This window comes from Jaculus jaculus, chromosome 2 (genome assembly GCF_020740685.1).
Source record: "Jaculus jaculus isolate mJacJac1 chromosome 2, mJacJac1.mat.Y.cur, whole genome shotgun sequence".
Taxonomy (NCBI): Eukaryota; Metazoa; Chordata; class Mammalia; order Rodentia; family Dipodidae; genus Jaculus; species Jaculus jaculus.
Genome location: NC_059103.1, coordinates 124437822 through 124462699, shown reverse-complemented (window position 1 = coordinate 124462699; position 24878 = coordinate 124437822). Strand labels below are relative to the sequence as shown.

Sequence of the window (24878 nt, the reverse complement as noted above, 5' to 3'; positions counted from 1 at the left end):
TTTATTGCAGTGCCTGGAGGCTCTGGTACGCCAGTTCTCTCTCTCTTGCTTACTCTCTCACATTAATAAAAAAAAAAAAAAGATGATGGATTAGTGGTTAAGGCATTTGCCTGCAAAGCCAAAGAACCTCAGTTTGATTCTCTATGACCCATGTAAGCCAGATGCACAAGGTTACGCATGCATCTGCACTTTGTTTGCAGTGGCTAGAGACACTGGCATATCCATTCTCCTCTCTCTCTCTCTCTCTCTCTCTCTCTCTCTCTCTCTCTCTCTCTCTCCCTCTTATCTTTTTTCCTGTCACTCACTCTCTCAAACAAATAAATAAATAATTTTTTATAAAAAGATGAAAAGTGACAACATTTACCATTTGCTTCCTCTTGTATTTTGGGTTGATGACTTATTTGCATTTCTGCAAAAATAAAAGTGAAGTGTAGTTAATAATAGATCTGCGTGATGAATTTATAAGTGGAGGGGAAGAAGTGTAATCTTGAGTTACAAGTGCTTAGGTTGATTTTTAACACATAGGCATATAACAATCCCAACACACATATGTCCATGGATTTATATCTTCATTGTAAGAGTAACTGTTAATGTAACACTAGCAGAGGGGATGTACTAACAATTTGGGAAATCATCTTCCATGTGGTCCCGGTGAAACAAAATCATCTTGCCCATTCTTCAAGTGCCATTTTCATTAATCCTCACCTTGAAGATAAAGTTCAATTTCTGAATAAATGATGCCCTGAGACATGAAGGGAATCCATCTGAAGAAAAGGAAAAACAGAAGCAAAGGTAAGGAAGAAAGTTTTGTTTTTTTTATTTTCTAGATTTTAACAATAAGTTTGACATAGGATTACTTTTGTACATTGAAAGGTAACTAGTGCTCTTTTATAGCTGAATAAAATTAAACCTATTACTTATGAAGTAATGAATTATATCATAGCCATAGCTTAAATAATAAAATGTGGGCTAGAGAGATGGATTAGTGGTCAAATGTGCTTGCTTCCAAAGCTTGATTTGATTCCCCAGTACCCATACAAATCCAGATGCACTAAGTAGTACATGCATCTGGAGTTCATGTGCAGTGGCAGGAGGCCCTGGCTTGCCCATCCTCATTCATAACTAATCTAGAAAAATGTGTCCACATTGACTCCTGCTAAATAAACCAATCTTCTCTATTCAAAGTACTCTTTTGCAAAAAAAAAAATATATATATATATCAGTACTGGACTCAGAAAGTGAACTTTTCCATTTACTGGGCTTGTACTTTATTTTGTTGAGTAAATTATTTGCTTTATTCACAGAAACACTGTCAAACAAAATGAAAAAGACATGTAAAAGCATTTTATAAGCTATTAAGTAGTACAGAAATGTCATTATTATACCACAAAACCACAGTTAATGTGAACCCATATTCAAATATACTTTCATTATTCCTGTCTATCCACTGAATAAATACATTGAAAGTGCATTCTGTGTGCCAAGAGTTTTGATATGTACTGGCATTATAAGGACAATAGACACAGAGAATCTGACCTGGAGCTCCCAGTGTCAAGGAAAGGATATACAAAGAAACAAACATGAAAAGGCATGGTAAATGATGTAAGAACTATAGGTAGAACTACAGTTTCATTCTCCTTGCAGAAAGAATGAAAGAAAAAAAAAACAGACCACCTCTGAATGGTAGGAATGGAGAAATAGAAACACTGTCAAACCAAATGAAAAAGACATGTAAAAGCATTTTATAAGCTTTTAAGTAGTACAGAAATATTAAGTACTTCAGAAAAGCCTGAACAAAAATATTTCAACAAAAAGGCAGTGTTTGAGCTGAAGGCTGGATACTAAGTAGCAGTTTTATAGGTACATAAGCCATTAGGAAGGCAGAAGAGAAAGGAGAGAAGGAGAAGAAAGAATAAAAGAACAGACAATGGTACCTAGCCATGGTGAGATCCAAGCAATGGAAGCATGGGAGGCTGCTGCATGAGCAGGGCTCAGTGGGAGAAGGAGATCATAGGACTGGAGAACATGAAGAAATTGAGATGCCTAGCTAGAAGACTAATTCACCACAGTAAACTTGAATTCATCACATGATGGTTAACTGTGGGGTGTAATGGTGAGTTGTGAGCATTTGACATCTCATCCTGCTCATCAGGATCACAGGTCTCTCTAGTTATAAAAGCTACAAAAGATATCATTTCCCTCTGACCAGTGGAGCTCACTGAAGGAGTCAGAAATCTTGCCCTAAGGAGAACAACAGATCCTGAACACTGGAAAGTCTTCCTGCATATTACAACCAGTCCCACAACTTTGAGCAATGAGGAGCAAGTGCTTCGCCCACTTCCTCACTTTCCCCTTCCTTATTCTGCCACCTACTACATTCATACCCCACCCTAAAAGCCTTAAAAATCCCCAGCCTACCACTACACAGTGCATTCCCTTATTCCCAGGGTCAAAGAGACTATAGAAGCCAAGATGCATCTCTCCGGCTCTGAATAAAGCCTTTGCCACTGTGATTTCTGTCCACGTTTGTTCTTTCAAACTGTACTACAGTCTTTCTCCTGCAACAGTGAGCAGTCCCTCCTTCCTCTCATTCTAAGAACATATGTACTTTATTTGGTACCTTTTACTAGCGTAATGAGTACATCCCATCTTTCCAGCAAGATTAGTTTATTTTAATCACTAGGTATTATAGTGAGTCTCTGGATAAGGCTAACACAATGGAGGGAGAAGGCAGTGGATTGTGAGTTTGAGGTTTGGGCTTCATAGTGATACCCTGTTTCAAAACTTTAAAAACCCAATAAAGGCATTTGTTTAATAATTTGATCTGGGGCTGGAGAGATGGATTAGAGGTTAAGGCACTTGCCTGTAAAGCCAAAGGATCTCAGGTTCGATTCCCCAGCGCCCACGTAAGTCAGACGCACAAGGTAGCACATGCCTCTACAGTTCATTTGCAGTGGCTATATCTTCTGGCATGCCTATTCTCTCTCCCCCTCTGTCTCTCTCTCTGCATCTTTCTCTCTCTAATAAATAATAAAAATTTTAAAAAGAATTTGATCTGGAGTCAGACTTCTTTATTCAAAACCTATTTGCTGTTCAATACTAACCCACATTTTTATCTCCCTAAGCCTTAATATCATTTGTAAATTATGAAAAATAATAACACCCACACAATGGGAAAAACAGGATTAAGCATATAATTGTATCATAAATTCTGACATATGATGATTAATAAATGCCAGTTACTACTCATATTCTCATTGCCAAACAGCACTTTGTTCATATTATAGCAAATATATTTTGTGTAACTGCTAACAACTAACAGTCATCCCTTATTTTTCAAAGGTTCTGTAAAGAGGTCACTTTGGATTTTAATGTTTGCTGAGAAGACCTGCTCATTATAGCTGGCTGCAGCAAGAGGAGAGGCCTGGCTTAATCACCAGATGTTCTTTCTTAAGATTTTGGCCTGAGATACAGAACAGGTATCTGACCAGATGGAACTATACATAGAAGCTGCATAGTATTATTGAGGTCAGTTGGCACTATAAGAGGAAATCAGTCATGAGCCAAAGATATGGGAGACAATAACCTTCCAGAAGAAGTTGATCTGCAATATAAAAGACGTAATCATTTCTTTCTTCCTGTGTATGTGGGTTATATTTATGTGTCATATATATGTATGCACTTCTGTGTAGGTGTTTTTCAAGGTAAGAAGTCAACCTCCAATTTGAATCTCTTCCTTAATCACTGTCCATCTATTTTTGAGACAGGGTTCCTCATTGAACCTGGAGCTTTCTTACTCAACTAGACTATGTAGCCAACAAGCCCCAAGGATCCTTCTACCTGCCTCACCAGAACTAGAAGTATGAGGTTCTATGGTTTTTACATGGGGCTAGGGATCCAAGCTTAAGATCTCATACTTACATGAAAAGCACTTTATGAACTGAAACATCTTCTCAGCATTAAAATTTGTTCCTTATAGCTGGGTTACATGAGAACCATCTTCAAGGTTGCCCTTCTAAACTAACTTTACTGAATTTCTCATTCTTGCAACCAAACAAGGTTTAGTGACCAGATTTTTAAAAATGTGCACTGTGGTCTTGTCTCTTACATATTTTTATGACTTTTTTTTCAGAAATTGGTGAATAAAGTAAGTCCTATGAATCTGAAAGCTACACAATGTTTGGGCACTACTAAAAATATTCTCAGCCCACACACACTGGGTTTGAGATTTAGGACCATTTGGTTATGACCTCATTTCCCATCCTACCATCTGCTCTACCCTATACAGGGATGCCAGATCTGGTTATGCTACCCAGGCCCATTACTGAGTAGACCAAGATATGGGTTAGCTACCTCCCATCTATTGGTGATCAATCAAGTCCCCTGGGTACAACCTCAGCTTATTCATACTCATGTTGGAGATCAGATCTGTTTGGTATTGATCTTACTCCCAAGCCAGATAGCACTGTGCTACCCTCTGCAGGTTCATGCCAGCTGTTTATAGTCCCCACCCCAGACCCACATGGAGACTGCACCACAAAGTAAGCTGCTCAGCTTCAAGAATGCCCAGCACAGATGTACAGATAGACTGACAGTGCGTGACTACCCAGACCAAGGCTGACCAGGCCACTATACACAGGCCCCACTAGAGCTGCTGGTGCTGCATCCCCTGCAAGACAAAAGGGCTATCTCCAGATGGGAAGACCCAACCCAAAACAAGCACAGGAAAGAAAAGATATCCTCACCAAGAATGCCTAGACTCATAAGCGATGCCTTCAATGAAAACTACTGAGAGGAAACTTCAGACAAGAATTCCAAAATACAATTATGATGCATATAGTCTACAAACTTAATGAGGCCATGAATAAGCAGCTGGATGAAATGACAGAGAAACAAGAGAAGAACTAAATAGAAGCAGAATGAACTTAAAGAAGACATAATAAATGCATGAATCCATTGCAAGAGGGCCTAGGTAATTGAATGCAGTATAAAGAAATGAAAATGAAATTCAATAACAGATGGAGATACTGCAGAAAAACCTAATGGAAATCAAATATTAAATAACCCATTTCAAAAGCTCCCCAAAAATCCTCACCACCATGTGGAGGAAAGAACGGGGCTTGAAAACAAGACGTATCAGGAGGCCACAATTAATGACAAGTTAAAAAAAAAACATGAACAGAAAATGAATGAAATGTGAGACACCTTAAAAAGACTAAACATTCAAATCATGGATTTACAAGAAGTGTGAGAACTACAGGCCAATGACATACAGAACATCTTCAATAAAGTTATAGAAGAAAAATTTCTAAATCTTACAAAAGAAAGAATTTAGGTACAGGAGCCACGCAGAACACCAAATACAGAGGACCAGACAAGAAGTTCCCTACCTCACAGTATAGTTCAAACACTAAACAAAGAAAACAAAGAGAGAGTGCTAAATGCTCCAAGAGAAAAATAACTTGTCCCTTACAAAGGTAAGCCCATCAGAAACTCTAAAAGTCATAATAGCTTGGCATACAGTATTTCACATCTTGAAAGACCTGAGCTGCCAACCAAAACTACTATACCCAGCAAAATTACCCTTCATAATAGAAGGTGAAAGAAAAAGTTCCTATAATAAAACTGTACTTTATAAACACATGAGCACTAAGCCAGCCCTTCAGAAAATACTAGATAGAATACTTCACACTGAAGAGGATAAACATACTCGAGAGGCTACAGAAGAGAAAAGCAAAATATAATCAAAACAAAAAAATTAGTGAAAGTGAATAAAAGGCAAGAAAACACCAAACTCCACAAAGCCCTTGACAAGGATTAACTCATACCCCCTGTAGCAGACAGCTTCAGGTTCGCGGAGATGAACTTCCAGACCAGGCAAGTTATGGAGGAAGGGGTATTTATTGAAGCTTACATTTGCAGGGAAGTTCCACAATGGCAGAAGAAGCTGGCCTGCCTTCATAGGTCCAAGCAGAGAGAGAGAAAAGTCCCAAGCCAAAAATCAAAAAGCTGAAAGCTATAGCACACTTCAGGAACTCCAGCTAGGCACAGTTTGCATATATTTAGATTGGAATCTCAAACTCACCACCACACCTTAGGGATGGACCCTAAGATCCACCCAGTCACAATGCATCCAGCCGGGTAGCTGTAGATCTAAATTACAAACTGTAATAAAATACTAATATTTTGGGGGCCATGTTTAAAGCCAGCCCTTTAGAAAATACTGGAAAGAATACTTCACACTGAAGGGAAGAATAAACATACTCAAGAGGCTACAGAAGAGAAAAAAAAAATAAAACAAGAAAATTAGAGAAAGTGAAGGAAGGGCAAGAAAACACCAAACTCCACAAAGTCCTTGATAGAGATTAACTCATACCCCTCAAATGTAACTATGATTAGAGGGCGTGGTGTAAAGGGAGAACAATAAAAACAAGCTCCACACGCTTGCTGTCCCAAGACCCCAAGCACAGTAGATAGAGAACAGTAAGAGAATGTTAAGCACACACAGATTACGATGGAGCTCCCTTTCATTGGCCTAGCTAGGAAATCCAAAGACAGGGAAAAATTGCTAAGTTTTTATTATAAGAGTAGGAATGGGTTTCAGAATTGCTACCCTAAGACATGTAGGCTATTTTTTTCTGGGAAAGGGAAACTAAAGGTAAGGAGAGAAAAGATTAGATTTTTTTTTTCCAAGATATAGTTTAGAAAAGGCAACCACTCATTCACATTGAAAATAGCATAAGAAATACTTCAAGGTTTTCTGTTCCAACCAACCCCCCACCCCGTCCTGAAAAATGAGTAAGACTCATCCCTGAGCCTCATTCTGTCAGTTTTCCCACATCACCACTTGTCACTTTTCCCACCCAGGAATGGCTCAACCTGACAAAGAGGAGCAAGAGCTCTGCAGCAGCACAAAACATGCTCAGAATAGTTAGATGTGATTAACAGTGGCCTCTTTCAGGAAAAGCTCAGTGAAGTTAAATAATTGCTCACTGTCTCGTGATAATTCTTATTATTCTTTCTCTCCCTAAAAGATAGGATTTATATATCTGTACTTTATCAAAATTCTACATCTATTTAACTATATGGCTTATCATTTCATTTTAATTCCAGGAAAGGGAAAATAAAAGCATTTGTTCAAAGGCTATTTTTAAGATCAAATAAATAAATAATTTGTTATGGTATATATGAAGATTTTCCTCTAGACATGGAATTAGAATAAAGGCTAGGTGACATCTAAGGTTTTCAGACTAATAATTCCATTATGTTCTTCTTTCCTTCTTCCATCCCACCCTCCATCCCTTTCTTTTTTCTTCCTTCCTTTCCCCATTTTTCTACAAATATTGGGCAAGTCTCTATTTTGTACAAAAACCATACTGGACAATAAAATGTATGAGGCCCTCTTCTTAAGAAGCTTATCTTCTTGTACCCAAGGTGAATGCATTCACAATGATAATGATGGCATTGTGTGGTAAGTACTTCATGGATATCTAAGTCAAGCCTTACAGAATTTTAAGAGGATAAACATGAGAATCCAGAGAAAGCTTGAAGAAATAGCAGTTTTCCTTGTGCATTCTAAGTTGGAGATTTCAATAAACAGAAGAGAAAATAAGTTAAAAGATGTGAGATAAGAGAGGACCAGTATCCCTAGAGAATGTTTCATGAAGGGAGCAAACTATACTTTTTTGAGAATTGGAAGAGAAGATTAGAAAGGTTAATGGGCAAGGAGGTGGGGCTGATTCATATTAAACTTGTTACCACAAATTAACACCTGCACACAAAGCTGGCCTACGTATAAAATTCCCTTGACAGCTGGATTTATGAAAAACAATGGTGCCATTTCAACACTGCTGCTCCGTGTCCCATTCTTCCTGCACCACCTATGATACAGACATTGCTGCACTGCACAGGACATATTTTTTATGATTTATTCACAAACACTAATTTTGCACATACTTCCTGAGGATCCAGTATGTTCTATGCTTGTCCTTTTGGCATATATTTGATTATAAACTCCTAACAGCATGGACTTCATGTGTGATTTTCCTGAAATACCACCCAAGTTGGCACAAGGCAATGATTGAGCAAGGAAAATACCTTGTGAATCATAAGTAGGGGATGGTGTAGGGGTATCTACTAGCCCTTCAGAAGTTCTAGAATTGTTTGTATTAGGATGCGTTCCTGCTAGAACTTGGAGATCTAGTAATGTAGCAGTGCAAAGTTTCCTTCCTGCCAAGCAGTCATGTTGAGATGTGGGCAACTGATAACTTCACATTTTCAGGACTGAGCTATCCTGATACAACTAAACTGTTTTGCTTAAAATATATATGGGATGTTATTTTTTTGTGGTTTTTTCACCTCTCATGCTAATTCTGAGAATTGTTTTGATACTATTCACCCTTTGAAATAGGAATTAAATACTCTTCATTTGAGTCTCAGTGAGATTAACACAGTTAAATCTTTTAAACTCAATGCTCTAATTTCAAATAAGTGATTCACTAAGATTTCCCTTAGAGATTATGGTATCTTGGTTAACTCATGACCTTAGTTCAATTTATTAAACACATTCTTTCTGAGTTTATGTAGCCTTCATTTCCTTATGATTGTTGTAACACTACGATTTTAGTAATGTAAAATAAAAACAACATCCCTCCTCATTATTTATATAATAGTTTCCAGGTGGACATTTTTGTGACACACAAATATTTTGGCTCTAACAAATTACAAGATAAGGGTTGGAGTCAGAGGGCTCAGTGTGGAAGTGTGCTTGCCACAAAAGCACTAGGGTCTGAGAGAACCTAATTCATTGAGCACACACTTAAACAGCTGGGCATAGTAATGCATGACTGTAATCTCAGTTCTGTAGGGAATGGGGATAGAACTTCTAGGGCTCACTGGTCACCCAATCTGACCCAAAACAAAAGTTTGAGGTTCAGTGTCTCAAGGAAACACTCAGATGAGCAATAGAGGAGAACATGTGGCATTCTCCTCTAGCTTCTGCACATGTGGGCATGGGGCATGTGCATCTGCATATACATGTACATATAACACACACAGATAAACTTCCTTATAATTCTTTGTAAAACATTATTTACTTAAGCAGTCAATGCAGCATGATGTGCAATTCTGAGTAAATGACACAGATCCATGACTAAGAATGACATGCACAGCCTCAGCTACAATGATAATACCTTCTAAAACATGAAGACTAGTTACCTTTCACAGATGAAGATCGATTCAGATGTTCTACCAGGCTCTCTGACTATGACTTTTTCACAGTACCAGTACTGGGACTTGTCACTGGCTTCACAGTGCAATAGCACCTTCTGCAGTTTTCCAAGGGACACTGCTTCTATTTGAAATGTATCAATCTGGTTCAGAAGACAAAAAAAATATCTCACAGAAATAACTGGAGTCCAGCAAATGACAAATGCTGGCAATAATAAGAATCCAAGACTGCAAGAAACAACACAATTCTTTAAAAGAGACAATGCCACTACAGTTAGAATCAAAGGAGCAAAAAAGGAAGAAAAATAAGCAAATTACTTTTACCTATTAAAAATATAGTTCTGCCTATATATTTTTTTCTTGTGCAGTCTATTTCCTCCATTGTAATATCACACAGTCTAAAACCAACAAATTCTAGCCCATGGGTTTCCTCTCACTTGGACCTCATCCCCGAGTAACAGCTGATTAGAAAACAGCTGGCATTTGGCCTAATGTGGAGGATATTTTTTCCCTCAATGCTAATGTGCTTTAAGGGATAATGTTCACTATTATCTTTTCTTCAATAAATTCATCTTGTGTATTTCTCAAAATGAAAATAGAGCATGTCCTCAGGTTTGTTGTGAAAGTGAATCCTGAAATCTTTATTCCTCAACAGAATAAGTTTTCATACTAAAAATGCACTGACATTTCCAGAGAGATGCAGATCTGAAGGAAATACTATGCTGGTTGGAATGAAATGAACTCCTTCACACACTACTTCCTCATGGACTACTGCCTTTAATAATAAATTTCCTATCATTACCTGAGGAAATGATTACAAATGTAATTAAATATGAGAAGTGTCCAGAAATCACAGCTGCTTGTTAGCTACTGTAATTCTATCTCATGGTAAATGTAAACTAGAATTGCTTATGATGCCATAAGGGATGAGTTTTCATAACTCTGCCCTGCAATATTACTATGTTAAGTTTCAGTTCAGGAATCAAAAATATACTCCCGGTGTCTCAAGTGTTATTGGTGAAAATCTTCTCTTGTTTCAGCCAGACTACCACAAAAATCAATCCAATGAGGATTTTTCTGTGAGCTAGGTGAAGGCTTTTTGTGACTACTCTGGAATGTGCTATGATGTCATCTTTACTGCCTTGCATTGCTAAGTGCCTCTCATAGGAACATTTCATGATGTCAAATCATCACCCCTGTATCTGGTGTCGTGGATAGCCCTCCCATAACCTCTGGTGTCATTAGTGTGTTCATTTGATGCTTTGGTAGACAGTTTGGGCATGGTGGCCACTTTCTAGATCAACCTTCTGGGCTTCCTTCTTTTATAGCCTGTGGGCTCCACTTAGTGGGATAATTCTGAGAGATGTTCAACAAGGTCTCTCTGAAGGCCTCTAGTAAGAAGGATCCTAGCAGTTAAGAGCCTGCCCGTGTCCCTATATTGGTTTTTCACCTTTTCCTGCCCTATTGCCCCCACTCCACTTCTCAAAGGATTTAAAAAGATCATCTCTAGCACCCAAGTCTTTGTCCCTGGTCTACGTTGGAGTGAAGCCAAGTTATAATACCTTCCTTCTTTGTTAAACTAACTTTCAGCTTGAAGACAGAATTAAATAGAATCTTTGCAGGTTGTGGCTTTTGATTATTCATTGTATTCTGTGCAGAGAAAAATGCTAACTAACAGCCTAATCTATAGCTTATGATGTGATAACAAAAGTTGTGACTGGGACAGGAGAAACTGCTTACTGGTTAGGGTGCTTGCCTCAAAGCCTAAGGACCCGGGTTCATTTTCCAATACCCATGTAAGCCAGATGCACAAAGTGGCACATACATCTGGAGTTCATTTGAAGTAGCGAAAGGTCCTGGCACACCCATTCTCTCTTTCTCTCTCTCTCTCCCTCCCTCTCTCTCTCTCTCTTCTACCTGCTTCTTTCTCTCCCTCTCTCTCCCACTCGCAAATAAAAATAAATAAAATAAATTTTAAAAATTATGACTGGGGGCTGGAGAGATGGCTTAGTGCTTAAGCGTTTGCCTGTGAAGCCTAAGGACCCCAGTTCGAGGCTCAGTTCCCCGGGACCCACATTGGCCAGATGCACAAGGGGGCACATGCGTCTGGAGTTCATTTGCAGTGGTTGGAGGCCCTGGCATGCCCATCCTCTCTCTCTCTATCTCTCTGCCTCTTTTTCTCTCTGTCTGTTGCTCTCAAATAAATAAATAAATAAATATGAACAAAAATATTTAAAAAAATTATGACTGGTATGGAATAATTCTATAAATAAAAGTACAAAATCAGACCTGGAGGGATGGCTCAGTGATTAAGGCGCTTGCCTACAAAGCCTATGGAGTGGGGTTTGATTCCCCAGTACTCACATAAGCCAGATGCACATGGTGGCACATGCTTCTGGAGTTCATTTGCAGTGGCTAGAGGCCTTGGCATATCCATACTTTTTTTTTCTCTCTCTTAAATAAATAAAAAGAACAAAATAGGGTTTTTTTGTCTGAATACTCTTAAAACTATTTGGAAATTCTTTTATATTTCATGCACTAAGGAAAATAATCAAAAAGGGTAAACTCTAAAATGAGCCAGAGAAGGAAAATGCTTCCATTTCTCTGACTCTGAACTTCAACACTGACACCATTAAGCCCACACATTTTCCTTGAGTGCAACTAAAGCTCCTTCCTAAATTTAATACGGCATCCTCACAACATTCATGCTGTCGGCACAATAATGAACCGAAGATGACTTGCAAACTCTGTCTTCTTAATTAGGTCACGTGATGTGTGCTCCTAATGAATGCTGCTGTTGGCTGGCCAGGTGCAAAGGTGAGCTCAACAGTCATGATAAAGTGTGAGAGCATGAGAGTCTGGGACTGACACAAACCCAACAATGTTCTTCCAAGGTTAATGCCATTGGTCACTTAGAGCAATAATAATCATAGCATATCTAAAATTTTGTTTCTGTTATAAGTTAGTTCACTTGTGATAGTAAAATGATGCATGATTTCATTTTGGTCTCATCTAAAGCAGAATTTGTTTTCCTATTCATTTCAATAGAAGTTTTTGTGTCATCTACATCAACAAGTCAAAGACATACATGAATTTTACTCTGCTGTTTCATAAAGTTTCACAAACTATAAGTCTGAGAAACAGCCATCAAATTGGCTTCAGGTGTTTCTTTTTCTTAAATACACAGCTTTAGATATATGCTTTAGGTAACTACTTTCAATTTCATATCTCTAAGCAGTGTCTTCTTTCCAAATACACCAAAAATGTATTAACATGGACTAGAGATGGTTTAGTGGCTAAGCACTTGCCTGTGAAGCTTAAGGACCCTGGTTCATGGCTTGATTCCCCAGGACCCATGTTAGCCAGATGCACAAGGGGATGCACGTGTCTGGAGTTTGTTTACAGTGGCTGGAAGCCCTGGTGTGCCCATTCTCTCTCTCTCTCTCTCTTTCTCTCTCTCTCTCTCTCTCCCTCTCCCTCTTTCTCTGTCTGACACTCTCAAATAAAAATAAATAAATAGATAAATAAATAAATTTAAAAATGTATTAACAACTGAGGGGTTTGACAGACATCAGGTTGTCAGTTTCCAAATACCAATTCTAGAAAGAATTTTGATTGGGGAAAAAAGGATGAGAAAGAATAATGCAGGATTCAGATGTAAATATAATATTGAGGTCATGCATACGTAGATATGCCAGCCCTTCTACTGTCTGACCATGTGGAGCAGTGCGATCTACTTCCTGTCCTGACAGAGCATACCCATGGAGAGTTCTCTTCTTATCTGTCCAACTCATTTTACTCTTTTTCTTACATTATCACTAATTTTAATGTCTTTCTTACTCCTATTATTCATTAAATATTTAGTGTGTTCCATTTTTCTTTCAAGAATAACTTCTGAAACAAAAACAGAAATCAGATCAGGAAATTTGTGTTAAATCTGTCTCACAACTCAAACTTGAAGGGTGTAAAACATCTTTTATGTATTAAACCACACATGATGATCATCAGGGAGGTTATTAAGAGTTTGAGAGAATCTTTTATACAGACTTACCTGTCCTTTTTGGAATCTTACTGGCATGTTGGATTTGCATAGCAGTCGAAGTCCAGAGTCTCCCCTCTCCCCATAGAGACACAGGGAAACCTCACACTCTGTATCTGCTTGTTTTAACTGCCCAGTATACACATCAACACAGTATCTCACTACTGGCAAAGCAACAGGGAGAGAAAACAAAAGGAAATCTGTTACCTCAGAATTTACACCAACAGAACCTACCTCTATGTGTTCTCAGGCAAATTAGAAAAGTTATGTGATAATCTCTAATATGGACTTTTGTGTCTATTGAGAGATTTTTCACTTTTAGATTTTAATTTTAGTTATAAATGGTCATTTTTATATCATGTGGGATTGTTTCAGAGGAAATAATTTTTTAAAGAATATATTCTTTAAGTACATAGAACATATATTATCCTTATAATCTTAGAGTAAGGATAAACATTGTTTTGTATATGTTGTCTAAAGTTTAAATGAGGAAACAAAAGTAAGTTGATAGGTGAGATGGTCATCCAGGCCAGAGTAAAGTAAGATGAGACTCAGTTATATTTCTGATATTTGCATCCTTAGCCTTTGGACTCACTAGACTATCAGAACCATTTTGAGACATGTTTAATCACCACCAGTGATTATAGCTTTGACATTAAGAAAGTCATTTTTCAATGGGTAAGACAACTCTCTGAGAAGTAGGAAACATGTTCTATAAACTCAGAAGGCAAACAAAGCATCTAAAAGCAATATACAAATGCAACATATGCTACTGAAAATTAATAATATACCTGGAAAAACAGGTTGGCCTCCTTTCACTACAGGAAGCTCACAGACAATGTCCCCATCTACTTGCATCCGAGAGAGCCACACATTTGCTTCAAAATCTAGTATCTTATTGCTCTTCATATGTTGCAAAGTTACCTGAGATGGAGAAAGAGGCAAAGAGAGAGAGAGAGAGAACGGGTGTGCCAGGGCCTGTAGCCACTGAAAACAAACTCAAAATGCATGCGCCCCTTTTGCATCTGGCTTACATGGGTCCTGGGAAATCGAACCTGGGTCTTTTGGCTTTGAAGGCAAATGCCTTAACTGCTAAGCCAACCCCCCACTCCTCAACTATATTTTTTAATTAACTAGCAAAGAAGTAGTTTTCCATGTGGCATTTGGTTTCTTTGGTTTGGGCTAACACTAACACCACCCTCATTCTACTCCATCCTTGTTCCCTAAGCCTTTCTGTCCATCCTAAATGACAGCCAAGATAACCTATGGAATAAAGACGGGATCAGACAGGACATATGGATTGAGTTCAAGAAGGTGCTGTTTCTGTGGCCAGAGCCTGGCTTTTTGAGGCTGGACCAAGCAGCTGACCTGATCTGATGCTGTGTCCTTCTTGTTTGTCAGTGCTGATGACAGGTTAATTAATAACTAGCATTCATTACCATCTATATCTGTATTTTACTTTGTTGTAAAAACTATCTTCACATGCTTTATTTAACTCTGAATTTCACTCTGTCTTTTCTTAGGGGATGAATAATATAAAACCAAAGTCCAAGAGATGTGCTAACAGCTACACATATGGCCAGTTCTCTGCTGGACTCAGGATATAAGATAAAGGATATATTTGTATAGGCTATTTTTAAATGAGAAAGTTAAGGAAAATTGTTTTTGAAATCCTTCTGTGAAGTATCACAAATCTTTGCTCTATAAAACAAAACTATCTATACTACTTCTATTCTCATTATATATTTAAATTTTACAATGCTTTTTGTCTAAAGAAATAAGCCAACTGTTTACTAATACATTTGATGGACAATAAATTGTTTACAGTATGCTACAAGATTTGGTGCTAGGTTTGGTAGAGCCAGTGCCAAGGTCAGTTATTAACATATTCTTTCTAGAGTTAGAAATATGAAAATGTGATAAGATTTCAGTGTACTCTGAAAGAACCTTTTAAATGCCTGTGAAAATTAGATGCAGTGTCAACACACTTCATTCTAAATCTCTGGAATTTTCCCCTGTACCTCTTGCTAACACCCATTAGTTACAAAGGTTGGACAAGGGGAATCAACTATGGTATTTACAACTGACACCAGGTCTATAAAATGCATGAATTTATCCTGGGTTTAAATAAGTTGACAGGACATTGAAGATGTTTCTATAAACTGGTAGAATATTTGGGGATTAAAGATTCAACAACGATTTTGTGGGAAGGAGATGGTGCTTCTTGATGCTCATTGAACAAGAAAATCCTCAAAAACAAATTTTCTTACTGCCTTTCAGAGCATCTTTTCCCTCAGTGTGTCTTTTTAGAACACTGAAAAGAAGTAACTGAAAAGTGAAAAGGTACTAGAAATATTTGAGATGCCTTAAAACTTATGGGAGATGGATCAGCAGAGAAATTGCTGATTTCTCAAGTATGGAGACCTAAGAGGACCTTATACTAGCTGTGTTTACTTCCTAGCACTCCATGTAAAAAACTGAGTGTTGGTATATACGCCTGTAACTCCAGTGTGTGGGAGGAGAGACAGTGAAATCCTTTGGGCTTGCTGGTATGCCAGTCTGACCAGAAATAGCAGCTTTAGGTTCAGTGAGACACTGTCTCAAGAAAAAATGCAGAAAGAGCAATAGAGGTGGACATCCTATGTTCTCTTCCTCATGTGTGGGCATACTGCATGCATATCTGCACATATATGTGTTCAAAGCACACAAATCAGAATACTACAAACATAAACATATAAAAATGTAGATACACTTCAACAGTAGCATCAAGAAGATTCCTAAGTGATTGGATTTGGGAGAGAAGAGAAATAATAAATGGAAATGTGTGGAGTTTTTAATTGGAAAACAAGGTGGGCAGTGACAACGTCGAGAAGTAACTGCTATAGAATCAAGACTTCTGAAAGAGTTTTATTTCATTTTCCCACTTGATGTGTACAACTTGTGAGATAGGCAGCCAAATTATAGTTGAACCCTATCTTATAATAGGGAAGCTCTAGAGTTATGAGACAACTTTGTTGAACATAGTCAGGGCCCTGGGTCAAAGCAAACCTAAGCTGTCTGACAAGAAGGCCACAGGCTATGCAGTGGTTGCAGCAGCCTGAATGCTGGTCATATCTGTTGGACCAGACTGGCAGGGGAGCTCCCCCCCACACTCTAGGGAGTTGCAGTGAGCCAGGATCCTCCCCCCATTCTTGGGGGGGTCACAGTGAGCCTGGACCCCCAGTTAAAATCTCAAACCCCAAGATAGGCAGGAAGTAAGGCCACCCCCTGTTCAAGCACCTGAAACCTGGACATTCAGATAAGACTTAGGCTTTGCCCATAACCCTGTGGCCTAGGAAACTCCTTTCATGGTATCAGCCAGGACCTTTGCACAGCCCCACCCCCTGCAACTGCTAATTAGGCATCAGCAAGCAACCTGCACATCCAATTCCCTTAGGACCCCCACTGATTATAAACAATTTCCCTGAAACAGCTGTTCACCTGAACTGTCTCCTAAGAGTGATTCTCCTGCGCTCACCACCATGGTTTGCTGGGACTCCTTGGTGGACTGTGGCAACCCAAGGACCCAGGAACCCACACAAATATCTTTCAATCTTTAACTTCAGTGTTAAGCTTATACTTTGATTTGAAATAAAGTACATATCAAGGAAGAAAATATAGTAAACTAGAAATTCAAGTATTTATTACTTTTACTTGATCCCACTTACTAAAATGCATTAGTAGCATTCCTTTTCTCTACATTCAAAGTTAACTATTATCTTACTATGTTAAGTTATAGTCACTTTATTTTGGATCCATGTACTCAGAAATTGATCTGAGGCCAACTCAATGACTTAGTTTAATATTTTATTATAGAATTGTGGACATTTGAAAGGACAGTTGGTCAATGTGTGTTAGTAGAGCTAAGATAGCAATCCAGAATTACAGACAGGTCCCTAGAATATAATGTCAAGGAAAAAGAAAAACAGAACAGTAGTAGAGCAACAACCATAAACTGCCAATCTGGTTGAAATTGAAGTGTTATTGGCTGTAGAGATAGCTTAGTGGTTAAGGTGCTATCCTGCAAAGCCTAATGACCCAGGTTCTCCAGGACCCACATAAGCTAGATGCACAAGGTAGCATATAAGTCTGGAATTCATTTGCCATAGCTGGAGGCCCTGGTGCACCTATTCTTTCTCTCTCTGTGTCTGTCTTTGTGGGTATTGCTCTGTCTCTTCCTCTTCTGTGCCTCTCTCTCTTTCTCTCTCTCTCTCAAATAAATAAATGAAAATAAAATATTCCAAAAAATTTTAAGTGTTATGAAATAAAGTAGGAGTCTCTATCCAATTTAACTTGGAATCCTGGGAAAATTTTCAACTAAAACTCAGATCCTACCAGTCCATGAAAGGCACCCATGGATTATTCTAGAAACTAAAGTTGGTTCTTTGTTCATGAATGGCATTTCTATTTGTTTTCAGAATTAAGAATCATCTCATTCTATCTATATTCAAAAGAACAAAAGCCTTGATCTTGGTTCTGTTCTAGTATTGACCTGCTAAAGGTGAGTACTATGGAAAAGTCAACATGACTTGAGGAAAAAAAAATAGGCCAAAACTAAAGTTGGGATTTAAGAAGGGAAATCAAGAGTGAATATTCCAAACTATTTTTCACTGAAATATAAACTACTCATTTTTCTTTTTAAACAAAATGATGTTAGGACATATGAGTGTCATTCCCACATAAATATTCAGTATTTGCTTTAATTTTCCAAAGATAGAAACAATTTTAGGAAAGGCTTCAAAAGAAATTGGAGTTCATTTGCTGAGTTCCCCTGCTGATTTACAACAGCAAATACTAGCTGCTTCACAAGAGAATATTCCCATCATGAAAAATAATTCTTGGTTTCTTAGAAACTTAAATTCTTGGATTACTTTAAGAAATTTCAATCAGTACCTAAATACATCACTTAAAAATAGCTGATTGGAACAGACATATGGTAATGCTTTTGAAGTCTGACTTAACATATTAGAGTTTAACACTGAGGTTATAAAACCTTAGTAGTGTCATCCAAACTTTGTTTCTGCTCACAACATGAAAGAGAGAAATCAGTTTAGTTCTTCCAGAAAGTTTTAAGGGAGGAAGGAGAATGAGACAGGAAGGAGGCAAGAGAGGGAGGGAGAATTAATAAATAAATAAGTAAATTTAAATTTTATTGGCTTTGAAGAATTAACATTATGTCTTTAAGGATACCCAAAGACTAATGTGGCTTAGAATCATGTTAACATTTGAATGAACCCTGTATCTGTGACATGTTAACATGTTCAAACAACAAACCAAAATATTCTTCATAATAGGTACATTAGTTGAATGTGAGTGCAATTGTATATAGTGCTGTGCAGCTCTACTTTTATATATTTCAGCATCAAATGCCAAAGAAATACATTTTGTTTCTTTCTTCTACACAGATGTATTTAAAAGAAAACTTCTCATTGCCCTCTGTTCTAAAGTATTAAACTAATGGTCAATGCAATATAGAAAGGAAAATATTAAGAAAATCTATACAGAAGACACAAAAATTATCAAACTGTCCCACTGAGCAAATGCATGTGGATGAAAACAGGTTTACATAGTGATAAACATACAATATATTGTGAAAGACTGAGCAGAGGGATAAGAGCTAGAGTTTGTCAAAAAAGCTTGTGGAAGTATTTTATACTGAAATACTTCTCCACATGATCAAAAATGGATGTTATGATGATGAGGAAAGATTTATGTATTTATCAACTGATTCTACCTAGATGGAGCCAAATGACATGTATGTAACAAATTACATTCTATTTACAGACCTTTCAAACAAAGAAACTTTCATTTTGGAAGAAAAACACTTCTCTTAATATCAAATAAATGACTTTATGTATGTGGGTAAGTAATTTTTTTTTTTTTTTTTTGGTTTTTCGAGGTAGGGGCTCACTCTGGTCCAGGCTGACCTGGAATTAACTCTGTCATCTCAGGGTGGCCTTGAACTCATGGCAATCCTCCTACCTCTGCCTCCCGAGTGCTGGGATTAAAGGCGTGCGCCACCACACCCAGCAATTTTTTGACAAACTATGTGCATCACTGATCACTAAAAAAAAAAAATCTCCAAATAATATTTCACTCCCATCTCTCCTAGCTTGGACCTCACTCATACTTCTTTATTTTTCAAAGCCTTCTGTTCACAAGGCCTTCTAGTTTTTTTGAGGAAGAGGAAGACATTTATCAGTTTTACTAGAAATCTACAGCTATTAGAGCTTTCTACATGTTTGCTCTTTCTCAAATTTATTATGAAAACAATATTCATTATAATTTTACATCATTATTGTAGCTAAGGCCAGACCTGTGGTAAATATACCACTTTCTCTTAAATAATAACCCAATATTTCATTCACCTAGTTGTTTCTAGATCAAAAATGTTTCCTTGAGATCTCATGTTTGTCCCTCCCAGAGCTTGCCATAGTTCTGAAGAGCTCAAAAGAATGTGCTAGCATATCAGCTAGACATTTCCTAAATCATGTCAATGATAAATTCCTATCATTGTTATTATTGAAGTTAGAGAACTGATAGATTTTTGAAAACTAAAAGAAAAAAAGAAGAAATGCTGGTTAACAGATTTCTTTACCATTGGACATCTCAAAGTCTATACTATATTTATGATGCCTGATTCTCAACACTGCCCCAGAGAAAAATGAAAAGCCCAGCATTGCACAAACACAATTGCACCATGGAAACATTTGCTAGGAAGCATCTGGTGAAAGCAGGCCAGGTTATCCCACTGGGAAACTGGCCTTTGGGCTGAGGTAGATGGGCATTAATGAGTGGAAAATAGCTTGTCTGTGTGCTTCATATAAATATGCTTTTCTTATACTCTTCTCTTCTAGAGCATCCTGAAAAATAACTGATTCCACTGCTAGGAAAAGAAATTACTAAATGAGCCTGGAAGATCTTTTTATGTGAGAACATAAACTCTCTTCAAATGGAAACTAATACTTGCAAGAAGACTGCACATTTTTTGGCAAAGTAGCATTCAGTGAATATTGTTATTATTATAAATACTATATGTTTGTAAAAATGTAACTTCATACTATTTAAAGAAGACTAGATTCATTTTTCATGACTATACTACTTCATACTTCATTCTGAAAACCACTGTATATGTAAGTACTTCAGAATTAACTATGTGTTAAAAGGATTTCAAAAACATTGTCTTGTTATCTTAAATATATACTATAAGCTTTGTTATAAATAAAAATGAGCTACTTATAAAAATATATAGAAGCTTAAAGGGTCAAATCTAAAATTGACCATCAAAATAAATTATTACCAAAGCAGATTAAGTTTATCAAATGAAATGAGTCAATAAGTACATGACGGTAGAGGCATACTTTGATAAACAAAGAATGGATTGTAAGATCCTCTCATGAATACTAATATGAATGGACGCCCATGTTTTTACAAAAAAAAAAAAAAACAGCATTGTATTTGCATAGAATCTATGTATTTCCTCACAATAGTTTACATCATTTCCAGAATCTGTATAATAAATACAATGTAAATGCTATATAGTTTTTCTAGAGCTTAGGGAATAATTAAATGAAAAAAATTCTTTTTCAGTACAGAAAATATTTTAAAAATATTTTATTACTAGAGTTGGCTGACACTACAGAGGTAGAAACCACAGAAATGGAAGGCTAACTATATAAATAGATCTATATTTTTTAAAAGTGCTATTTTTAGTGAATGGCAATAATTGGAAATCTCCATGATTAGGAAAATCACTATATGACAACTATTCTAATAATAACTGATTCAAGCTATAATTATCAATGGATGCCAAACTTACCTTGCAAAAATTTTATGATTAGTAAGATCTTTATATGGCTAAATGTCACTGGATTTTATTTCAGTAAGCATGTCTTAAGTGATTAAAATATACATTACACATACATATATTTTAATAGAGAATAGTGAAACAAATGGGTATATAGTTAAAAACTAGGGATTCTGGACAAAGTCAGGTTTTTGTACCATTTGAATATCTTTATAATGAAATAATTTGAAAAAAATAAACTGTAGAAGATTTCTCCATCATGCACACCACTACAATGTTTGATTACAGTTTCAGTTGCTCAGCTTCTCTGTTGAATCAGTTATTTAATGTCTGTCCTATCAACTTACCTATTCACAGAGGCCTACCATTGAGGATGGTGGGAGAAAGAGATGAATGGCTTCTGTTTTGGTTCCAGAACTCAGTGCTACCTCTTCTACAGCTTCTGTTTTTAATAGATATTTGAGATAGATGGAGAAAGAAAGAGAAGGTGGGGGAGGAAGAACATGTGTACCACGGCCTCTTGCCACTGCAAACATACTCCAGACACATGCACCACTTTGTGCATCTGACTTTATGTGGGTATTGGTTAACTGAACCCAGGCCATTAGGCTTAGTAAGCAAGTGCCTTTAACACTGAGACAGCTCTCCAGTCCTTTTTCAATAGCTTCTGCTCAAGATGGCTTCTCAGCTGCCTGGAATGCCAGTGCACAGGGATGCTGCTATAATCCTTGCCATGTGCCTCTGGAACAAACATTTGACCAGAAGCACCTAATGAGAATAAAAGACTTATTTAAGGCTTGAAGATTCCAAGAGGAAATTTCATCCTGGCAGAGGAAGCTGGTTCACTTCGGTATACATCCATAGCAGACAGGGAAAGAGAACAGTCAGAGCTCAAACTGGGTCAGCACACACCTTACTCAAGATCCACCTGCAGTGACACACCTCTTCCAGCAAGGTTCCACTACCAAAATTGCCACCAGCTTGGAACCAAGCATTCAGAACACATTAATTTATGAGGTACATCTGATTCAAGTGAACACACCATGATTTGAATAGTTTGTCCCCTCAAAAATTCATGTTGAAATTTGATTACCATGTGGCAGTGTTGAGAGATAGGGCCTTTAAGAGGTAATCAGTTATTTCAGTAAGAGAGATTAATGTACTTCTCATGGGACCAGATAAGGTACTACCAGAGCATACTATATATCAAGGATGTCCCTGGTTTTGTCTCTCTTATAGATATGTCTTTACCATTCTGTTTTTCCACTATGCTATAACATAGCATGAGGCTCTCGACAAATGCACCTGCACAATCATAGGCTTCCATATCAAGAATCATGAACTAAGAAAACTTATTTTCTGTAAAAATTACCAACTCTACATTTTATTATAGCAACAAAAAGTGTCTAAAATGCCCCTAAGGATTCTTCCTCAAAGGCTGAAGAGAAAGTACAATCCATATGAATGACTATAAACTGAGCCTAACTCAAATGTCTCCTCTGTCTATTCAAATACAAGGAAGGAGTTTGTAATTTCACTAAAATTCAGACTGCCCCAGGGTTTTACATATTCTTTAAAGCTCTCTTGGTATTTTTCAATGCTATGATTTTCTCCCAGTCTCCACAGCATCTACCACAACGCAGGGGATAGGTCAGTTGCTTAGAAATGCTTCTTGACTGATGGCAGAATATTTATTTTTTTCTGATGCTATAAAAATACACTTCTTTATATTATGTATATGCTAAAAATGAGTAAACAAAATAGCAAAATTAAGCTTTCCTCAATGACTTTCTTTATATAAGCAAAAATATAATAATAAAAGTCAAAGATAAAATTACAAAAATATGTACATATATTGTGTCAAATTTATCCATGACATCAAAATTTTAAACCTCAACTTTTAAATATTTTAAAAAATATTCTTATTTATTTGCAAGCAGAAATAAAGAGAAGGTCTAGACACATGTGCCACTTTGTGCATCTGACTTGACATAGGTACTGGGGGATTGAACCCAGAGTTGAAAGGTTTTGCAACCAAGCACCTTTAACTGCTGAGCCATCTCTTCAGTGCAAAACATCAATTAAAAAAAAATACCATAAATTGCAATCAATAACAGACACAGAATTTAAAGCTAGAAATCAAAGACAGTCTATGATTCAACTATGCAATCTTACTGCACTAGAATCTATTGCTTCTGTTTCATAATCTAAAGATCTATAAGGGTTTAATTACTATTTATTTAAACAAAGACCAAGTGTATGCCTTTAATCGTAGAATTCAGCAGGCAGAGATAGAAGGATCATTGTAAGTTTGAGGCCGGCCTGGGACTACAGAGTGAGTGCCAGGTCAGTCTTGGCTAGAGTGAGATCCTTCCTCTTAAAGAAAAACAAAAAACAAACAAAAAAATGAGTGGTTTAAAAAAAAAAAAAAAGCCCAATGACAGAACTTCAAGATCTAAATCTCAGGAATCCAACATACAATAAAATGATTTACAAAGTGATCTCTGCATAATTACTTAACTTTGTTGAGCCTCAGTTATTTCAATCCCTAAAACAGAAACATCATGAGTAACGTTGCAGTTGCCGTCTCATTGCTGGAACAAAACACTAGACCAGAGGCAGCTTATGGGAAGTAATGATTTATTTCAGGTTATGGTTTTAAGGTGGGGGAAGCTTCATTGTGGCAGAGGAAGCTTAACACAAATAGGAAGTTTTTACATATCTGAGTGGAAGTAGTCTCTGTACTGGGCTTGAAGCTGGGCTAACAAACTTCATGGTTCACTCCTAAGACGTACCTCCTCTTGCAAAATGCTACCTCCCAAATTGCTACCAGATGAGGATCAAGTATGAAGCTAAATTGACACTTTACATTCAAACTACCACAGGAGGGCTGGAGAGATGGCTTAGCGGTTAAGCGCTTGCCTGTGAAGCCTAAGGACCCCGGTTCGAGGCTCGGTTCCCCAGGTCCCACGTTAGCCAGATGCACAAGGGGGCGCACACGTCTGGAGTTCGTTTGCAGAGGCTGGAAGCCCTGGCGCGCCCATTCTCTCTCTGTCTCTCTCTCTCTCTCCCTCTATCTGTCTTTCTCTCTGTGTCTGTCACTCTCAAATAAATAAATAAAAATAAAAAATTAAAAAAAAAACTACCACAGGAACCTAAATCAAAGAGGATTTGGTTTTATTTTTGTTTTTAGGAAAAATTAATAGTATTAGCAGAAAGTTGGAATATGGCAAGCAGTCAACAAACTTTATTGCAATGATTAAATAAAAATGTGAATAAGGCTCAACCTTCCTGATTAATGTGGCCCAGGATCCCCAACTCCAGGATCCCTGCTTCAAACGGTGTATATGGAGTAAGTAGATTAGAGCTTCTTGTTTGCTCCCTACCTCCCTGTTCCATGGTCCCAGTACTGCTTCTAACTTGGAGTGGCCTGGGCCCTGCCTATGTTCTGTGGAAGCAAGACATTTGCTCTGCCTTTCTGGTTAACCTGCCCCTGGGTCCCAACTGCAGGATTCCCTGCTCCAGAGGGTACATGCACAGAGTGAGTAAGCCAGAGCTCCTGGTTCCACCCCACCTCCAATTTCCCTGGTCCCTGTACCCTTGCTGCTGGCTTGGGGTAGTCTAGACACTGCTTATGTGCTAATGAAGTGGGTCTTTTGCTCCACATTCCTAACTGAAAGTCAGTTATGTCACCAACTCCAGGATCCCCTGCTCCCTGGATGGTGTGCACATAGAGTGATTAGACATTAGCTCCTACTTCTTTCC

At 37.5% G+C, this 24878-nt stretch overlaps 1 protein-coding gene across 1 annotated transcript in view; it reads right to left on the bottom strand.

The window, feature by feature from the left end:
• Positions 1–267: 267 nt before the first annotated feature.
• Rp1 (RP1 axonemal microtubule associated) overlaps positions 268–24878 on the bottom strand; it is a 298773-nt gene continuing 274162 nt past the window's right edge. Inside the window, exons 20-23 of the mRNA XM_045144358.1 lie at positions 14059–14191; positions 13280–13431; positions 9217–9371; positions 268–764 (exon numbers count right to left, since the gene is read on the bottom strand). Coding sequence (XP_045000293.1) covers positions 695–764; positions 9217–9371; positions 13280–13431; positions 14059–14191 — 510 coding nt within the window. The 3' untranslated portion in view covers positions 268–694. The remainder of the gene's footprint in view (positions 765–9216; positions 9372–13279; positions 13432–14058; positions 14192–24878) is intronic.